The sequence below is a fragment of the Heliangelus exortis genome, chromosome 18, assembly GCF_036169615.1.
Source record: "Heliangelus exortis chromosome 18, bHelExo1.hap1, whole genome shotgun sequence".
Lineage (NCBI taxonomy): Eukaryota > Metazoa > Chordata > Aves > Apodiformes > Trochilidae > Heliangelus > Heliangelus exortis.
The window spans coordinates 1,819,978-1,827,982 of record NC_092439.1 but is presented as its reverse complement, the minus strand read 5'-3'; the positions used below and the strand labels follow the sequence as shown (position 1 = coordinate 1,827,982).

The window sequence follows — 8,005 nt, the reverse complement described above, 5'->3', positions numbered from 1 at the left end:
ATATGGAATCTAGTGACACATCAGGACCTTTTTCCTTCTTCCATGAACGCCAAGCTGTGCCTTCTCTATATCCCTGAATTACAGTGACCAAACCAAGTGGTCACTGGTCTCCAAGGCCTCTCCAGCTTGCCAAATTTGAACCCTAATGCTGTAACCTCCCACCCTTCATCAGGTCTCACCTCTACAGAGAGTGTTTTTCCCAAGGCAAAAAACAAGGGGTGCATGTTCACATCAGGGTCCTTTCGGAAGCAGTTGGGTTTAGCGTGGTGCTGGAAGTGGAGGTGATTCCACCAGCTGGCTGGTGCTCCCTGCAGGAAGGGATGAGAAGAGAGTGTTGTAAAGAAGTTGGATCTTCTGCCCTTACTCCACCCTGCCCTCCCCAGTAGTTCCATGCATTTGATTTCTTATTATCCTGCAGACCTTCTCGGCACTGCATGCCCACCTTCAGATGGCCGATCACGAACTTGTGCACCAAGTGGTTCCATCTGGATTTGCTAAAGACTGAAAGGTGTCCAAAATCATGCTGGAGCCAGCCAGCCTGGGCCTGGAATTAAAAATAAAACAACCAAAACCAGTGGTGCTGGTTTAAAAAGGAAAAGGCAGGAGTCTCCATGTCAGAAAAGGGCTTTCACTGCTCCCACTTCCGATGCTCCTCACAACATAACCCTGGATAGCAAAAGCATTTCCACAACTAAAACCCAGTCTAAACACTTCTGCAATATACCACTGGAGTGCAGACTTTGCCTCATGACATCTACTCCCAGATTGCTGTTTTCATGAGGAAGGAAAAAAAAAAATCATGGAGGTGAAAAAAAATTAAAAAAAAAAAAATCACGGAGCTCAGAAACAGCATTTATTCCCTTACAAAACTGCACTGAAATCAGCAACAAAGTCTCCTTTAAGGAGCAGTTTGCTGCTGCCTCCTCAGAGTACTTGTAATTCCAAGGGGATCAGCTGGCCACAGGAGAAATAGCTGGGGCTTTGAGAACTGCTCTGCCCTCTCCTCTAACTCGATGCAAGTTCCCATGGGAACCTGGTGGCTTGGCCCCTGCACTGTGCCTTGGATTTCTGGCACCAGACACCTCCAAAGCAGAGCATGGCTTTCATTGTATGAGGAAGGCTGGGAATAAGGAGAGCTTTGAGGAACCAAGGGAAGGAAAAAGCAGGGCAAAGCCTGCTTGACCAAAGAAGCATGTCCTGTCACTGTAGTTTTACCCCTTCTCTGGAAGAAGCAGAATTTTGGGAAGTCCACAAGGATTAAATTTCTCTTGTACTTCTGGCAACGAGCACCTAAGTCCTGAAGGGGTTTTGGGCTTCTTTCTCCCCTGCTTGCTTACCTGAACAGTGCCCAGAAGCACTGCAGAGAAGAGAAAAGGCAGAGTGGATGCTCCAAAATACCAGATGGTAAGCCAGGCTGCAACATCCAGCACCAGGATGTGGCAGAGATAGAGCATGAAAAAGGTGCAGCTGGGGTTGAAAAGCCCCATCTTCTCCACGGTTGCACGGAGCTCACGGAAATCTTCCACCAGCTTTTTCTGTGAGAGAACCAAGAGATTCCCTGAGATCCCCTGATCAGAAAATGCCTCAGGAACTCAGAAAGGAGCTCAGTTTCCCCACTCGAGGAGCTCCTGTGGCAATGGGGAAAAGCTGAGGGTCCCCTGGAGTGAAATCTTCATTCAGATTACTAATAATGATATGAAAGGGAAGCTCCAGCCCACCACAGTGATTCTAGGAGGTATCATTTTCTGTTCAGGAAATTCTGGCTGACAATGAGAGAAGCTGAATAGCACGATTTCAACCCAAATATCAAGTTTTCATACTTACATTCTTGCTGGGCTCAAAGCTGGGTTGATCTGGTGCCAGCTCCCCAATCAAGAGTGGGCTCATGTACTTTCTCACCAGTGTCTTGTCAAGATGAAAAGCTATGAAAGGATCCTGAAACACAGATATAGGAACAGGATGAAAAAAAACCATTCTTCAGATGGCAGCAACAGAAATGTGTTTCATGATATGCTCCACACAGCAGAAAACAACCCAACTAACTGAGCTGGCTAAGCCAGACTTTATTGCCATAAATCTTATTCTTCACACCACAAATGACCAGCTGAAGCTGAATTTTCTGTGTCATTTTTTTATCTGTTAAGTGCAAGTCCCTAAGACATACAGGCTCACTCCCCTCTTACTTCTGAATCTGAAAGTTTAATACCCTGTTGACAAGATATATCACCTGAATTACCTGTCTCTATTTTCCTTTCCCTTCCATTTTATTTGTCCTCAGGCCCCATATCCTGATATGAAAGTCTGACAAGGGAGAAGGGCAAGATGTTCACACAAAAAATGGATCAGCTGTCTAGAACTGGGAAAAATACTGGGACAAGCAGGACACAGGCAGGTGATGGCAGCTTCAGGTGACCCTCACCAGTGTCTCAAAAGCCCCACATTGTTCCAGACACACTTCCTTGGCAGTCCCCAGTGCCTATCCTGCCACATCTTCCTGGAATACTTTTGCTTCCTTACTATCTGCCCTCTGGTCCCCATTTGGTTCCCCTCCATGTTTCTAAAAAGTCCACACCATTCAAAAGAAAGGGGTTAAAAAAAACTGGCTTATGTTGCCAGCTCTGGGTCTGTCCTGCTTCAGATGTAGCAACTCCTCAGCTCAGCCTTACATTAAAAAAAGGAGGCAAAAAAAAGAGGGGTACAAGAATCTGCATTTTTCCCCCACTGGAAGAGGGGAAAAAAAATAGGGAGGAGCATGTGGGCAGATCAGAGGATGGTACCACATGTTTTAGACCAATCCTTTCCAAGCAGGCTGTAAAACCTGGCAGTGCAATCCCAACTGGAGGTTAAAGGACTGCTGGTTGCACCTTCTAGAAATCAGAACACTTCAGTGGCATTCAACAAACTAAGTCTTCTTCCTTTAATTTCTTGTTGTTCTGCTTTTAAGGAGCCTGATTCTTTACATTTCCTGAGCCAAAAACATTAGGAAAAAAAAAAATTGGAATTTATTTGGCTCAGGTTCCTGAGTGATCAGCAATTCCATTGCACCCAGCAGTGACACAGATGACAATGCTTGAAGAATGCAGTTGGCTGCAATGTGACCATCAAACTGTGCTTAGCCACTGTCACCCACCCCACAAACAGGGCTTCAAAAGTACATCCTCAGCTCCTGAAGGATGTGTAAATTCAGGTATTATCTTTGGCTTTAAATTACATGAAGTGAAGGAAAGCATGAGGTCTCAAGTTTCATCCTTTCTGCTCTGGAATAAAACTGAATTGAAACACAGTCCATCAGAACCACTCTTGAGGTAGTTTTAGCATCCCTTGGGTCTAAATATATCTGGAGGAATGCATCTGGTTTTGTGAAAGACATAAGGGAGGAAATACCCTGACAAAAATCAACCCACCCCTTCATTCAAGCTACGTTTACTCTGCTTTGTAATAATCACTGGCAGCTAAATATAAATTATTATATTTTTTAAGACAAAAAGACGACTTTCAGTGATATTCTGCACTTGTGCCATCTCTTGGAAACGCTGTGCTGGGTTTTTAAAGTCAGAGGAAGCTGAGTGCCTGCACATCCTCACAAAAAATGAAGTCTCTCCGTACACACACCATCAGCACCAGCAATGCCTGGGGTTGTTTTGCTCCAGCCCACGGGTGTATAAACCAAGAGAATTCTTATTTACCTTATTACTGGCTTTTCCCTTGATTTACTCCCGGCTGCGAACACCCCTATTTGTGCCCATTTTGGGCGCTTTCCTCCGGAAATGTCACATTGTCAGCACATTCCCCCCAAAAAACCCCGGAAAAAATGCCATTCACTCCGCATCCTTGCGCTGCCCAGCTGCCAACACCCTGTGTGTGGACACCACAGCCCACGGGCTGTCCCACTCCCACTGTCACGGTCCCCGGTGACCCCCGGCCACGCGGGCCACCCCTCCTCGCGCTGCCTGGCGTGGGGTGACTTTTCCTGCCCTCCGCACCCTTCTGAGGGCAAGAGCCTTTGAGGAGCCATCCCTTCGCCTCTCACCGTGGCTTCCTGCCCGGCGTAGTGGCTGATAACCCGGGAGCCCCCCGGGTGCCTGCGGCAGAACTCGCTGATGTCGTACACCTTCCTCTCGATCACCAACCACCGCTCCTGAGGCGGCGGCCCCCGCCCGTTCCGCTGCCCGATCTCCTCCCAGGTGAAGCGTCGCAAAGACTTCACCCCCTGGGACTCCTCCATGCTTGGGCTCCGCTTTTGCCCGCTCCGCTTCGGTTCGGTTCGGTTCCTCACGAACTCTTCCCCCCCACACCCCCCCCCTACACCCCGCCCCGGGGCGCTCCTCCCCAACCTCCCCTTGAACACCGTCCCGCTTGCCCGCCTCCCATTGGCTGCCCGCCCCATCAAGCCCCGCCTCCTCCCCAATCCTCCAACGCTCATTGGACGCCGCTCGCTTTGTGCCCGCCCCCCCCCGGGAACCGCGCTGTGGCCGGCCCGGGAGCGCTGCCTGAGGGGGCGATGGCGGCTGAGGGGAACTCGGGCAGCGGGGAGTCCGGGCAGTCCTAGGCCCTGCCAGGCCCCCAAAAGCCTGGGGTCTGGGGAGGGGAAATTAGTGCCCTGGGTATAATAAATGACAGGTTGTAAAATAACAGGCAGAGGATTAAATTAGACCTCATCACCTCGGGCTTGCTCAAAGGAGCAGCTTACAGTGCCCGTTCCTAAGGGTGTGGATGCTGAGGCTGTTGGGAAGCTTTCTGTTCTGCTCAGGGAAATGGGATAAATGCGGCTTTCCAGGGATTTTATGGTTGTATGAAGCCGGGAAGAAGGATGGGCAGGCTGAGAGGAACACCAGCAGTGCAATGCAAGCGAGTGCCAGGTCCCGCTCCAAGGAGGTTCAAAAACGTGGGAAAGGGAACAAAATAGGCAGCGGTTATCCCAGAGGAGTTGGTAGCTGGGAAGGAGGGACAGTGGTGATCACTGATCTATGAGAGGTGAAGACACAGCCCTGAAAATTTTATCGGAAACCAAAGGATCTGGAGAAAGCAGAAAAGCCAAGGACCTGAGCCATGGTCAGAGGAAGGAGGTGCAGGCTCTGCAGTGCAGTTCACACTCAGGCTGTTTCTTTTTTAGGTGATTTTTGCCACCCATTTCTCCTCACTTCTGGGCTAAGGATGCCTCATCTTCCCTACCCTTGGTTTTCTTTGCCCTATCCAGCAAATTTCTCCCACTCTTCCATCTCTCTTGCTGTTCCTCTGGCTACATTTGGCTGCTGTACATAAAAATCCCTGGTTCCAGATTCACCTCCCTTCCTGCTTTCCCTGGTACCAACACTTTTCTCCCTGAACTCTCATTACTGAGTCCAAATTTCTTTGTTTTCATTCACACCTTCCAGTCTGACCTAGTTACAGCAATTCCAGTTGAATGTAACCATAGAAACAAAGACCCACCAGACCACATCCCCTCTCCTGAACATCACCTGATTGCTACAGCACCTCTTTTGAGCTTGGAATTCTCTGCCTGCAAAACACTGCATTGAGCATCTTTTATTTCCCTTTCTTTATCAGTTCCACAGCATTGAGGAAGGCATCCCTGCTTCTACATATCTGCCCTGTCACCCAGGAAAGAAAAGGTTCTCTCCCCATCTCAGCAAAAATTAAATTGCTGTGGATGTTGACCACTGACCACCTCACATCTTTTACCCATATTTAGCATCTTGTACCCATATTTAACCACCTAAATTAGCCTTTATATTCAGAAGGGTGCAGAAATTATTTCAAAGTCTATTTTTTCTAATTCTTATTATTATTGCACTAAAGAATAATTGTCTTAAATTTACTTGATATTTTCAGTGGGACTTTTCATCGTGAATGTGGGGGGGAGTCCTCATCAGATTTCTTTTTTTTCTATACACCAATTTTTTAGAAATTGTATCTTCCTCCAAAATTAGACCTTTGGAAACTTGTTTTAAGGGGCAATAAGAAAAACCAAAAAGCACCACTGAGCTTGAGCCTTGTTCCCCTCATATGCCTCCTCTGATTTTAGCAGGACCAGATGTTTTTAGCACCTTATTAACAGATTACTCCAGATAAATTATACAATTACCTTCAAAGCTTCTTCTGACATAAAATCTGTGGCTTTCTTTTCTCTGCAGGAGGTAATTCAGCCCAAAAAAAGACACCATGGAGGCTGCTTGAATCATCCACCTTTAAGCAGGGAAGGTTTTGCTGTCCAGCTACAAGCTGCCAGTTGTCAGCAGAGGTTGGTTCTGCTGCTCTTGCCATACTCTGGAATTCAGGAGGTCTCGTGGAGGCTGGAATGAGATCATTGTAATGAAAACTGTTATAAAAAGCAGCTGCCACAATACACTCACTAGCATCCTGCACCCAGCTGGCTTCAACAGAGATTCAGTCTTCACTGGAAGACCCAGATGACTGGGTGTCACCAAAAATCAGAGAAAATATATTATGTTGCTACCATAATTGGGCTGTAACATAGGTTAAAACACCAAAGTGACCTGGGTGATGAGGGATCACTAATAGTGGGACAACTCTGGGACCAAACAAGGAGTAACAGTGAATACCTGATTCTGTGATACCAGAAATATTTCCTTTTTTCCCTATCAACTGTTGCATTTTTGGGAATGAGCTGTAAGAGCTGAATAATTAGGACTAAATGAGTTAGTATTGCACCTGGAGCTATTTATACCCACAATAAATTTTTGGTTTTGAATATAAAATGTCTTGGTTTGGCCCCTGTTGTTTGGCAGGGAGTATTTGCCCTGGTACTCTGCCCTAACAACTGACTGTAAAAATTTAAGTGCAAAAATTACACATGAGAGGGGGAAAGAATGGATACATTGTAGTGAGGACTACTAGGGGCAGATTATCATCTGGGAGGAGTTTGTATCTTGCCAGAAAAAACAATAAGGATTCACTATAGATAAGGGGTGGGGTTGCTGAGGTGAAAATGAGCATTTTTTTGTCCCCCAGAAGACACAAATTGAGAGTAGTGACTGAGGGAGTGAAGTCATTGTTTTGATCTTTTCACATTTAGAGCAAAATCTGGTTGAAGAGAAAAGGGTCTGATCAGAAAGGGAAAACACCAGTAGGATGGGTTTTTCATTACAAATTATTACAACTGAGATAACACTCCTGAAGCAGCATGAAGAACAGAACATTTCCCTCCTTCTCAATGTCCTGAGGGGTCCTTGCAATGTCTGCTGCTTTCTGTACCAACCAAGAGGGATTATGTACCCTGTTTCCTTGGCATCCAGACCAGTTTGTGCCCTGACCCTGATAATCCCACAGGGCCAAGCCAAGATCCACTGTGGAATGTGAAATTCATGCCATGGAAGAAGGCAACACAATGGGAATTGCTGTTTGGTTGTTGGTTGGTTGCCTGGTAAAGTTAAGTCAGCTCCCTCTGAAATAAACTCTCCCACTCTCCCATGACTGAAGTGTCACCAGAGCTCCTTTGAAAATGCTCATGGATGTAAAATATCAAACACATCTTTGGTAATGCTAAATAGCATTAAAATACATCAGCCTGATTAGCCAACTCCAGTAGCACATGGTCATGAGCTGCATAACAGAGCCAAGAAAGCAAAACGACTGGTGCAATACAGAATAACTTAAAAAAAATATTAAATATTACACTCTCCAATACACTTTTTTTCTGACTGAAGTAAGGAAAGAAGGAAAAGTTTGTGTCTGCCCCTAAAGGATGGAGGAGAAGTTGACTTTTGTTATTAAAGTGATGCTGCAGTGACATCCCCACCACCCATTGGGTTCTCTCACCTTGGCACAGAGGCACCACGAGGTGATTCTCACCAGTAGAAAAGTGGTTTATGCTCTTCCATGTTGCTCTCTATTGCTGTTTCCCATGTAGGGGTGGAAAAAATGGAGAACAGCAAGAATTTTTTTTAATATTTTCTGTTGTCAGCTCTTCCAGGCTAATGGCACCATGGAAAAACAGCCCAGCCTGCTCTAAACTCTGGGCAGATGCACAACAGCATCAGGACTT

At 46.5% G+C, this 8,005-nt stretch overlaps 1 protein-coding gene across 1 annotated transcript in view; it reads right to left on the bottom strand.

Moving 5' to 3' along the window:
- FADS1 (fatty acid desaturase 1) overlaps window positions 1-4,312 on the bottom strand; it is a 9,976-nt gene extending 5,664 nt beyond the window's left edge. The window contains exons 1-5 of the mRNA XM_071762564.1: window positions 4,031-4,312; window positions 1,825-1,935; window positions 1,338-1,535; window positions 443-544; window positions 180-308 (exon numbers count right to left, since the gene is read on the bottom strand). Coding sequence (XP_071618665.1) covers window positions 180-308; window positions 443-544; window positions 1,338-1,535; window positions 1,825-1,935; window positions 4,031-4,225 — 735 coding nt within the window. The 5' untranslated portion in view covers window positions 4,226-4,312. The remainder of the gene's footprint in view (window positions 1-179; window positions 309-442; window positions 545-1,337; window positions 1,536-1,824; window positions 1,936-4,030) is intronic.
- Between the last annotated feature and the right edge of the window lie 3,693 nt (window positions 4,313-8,005).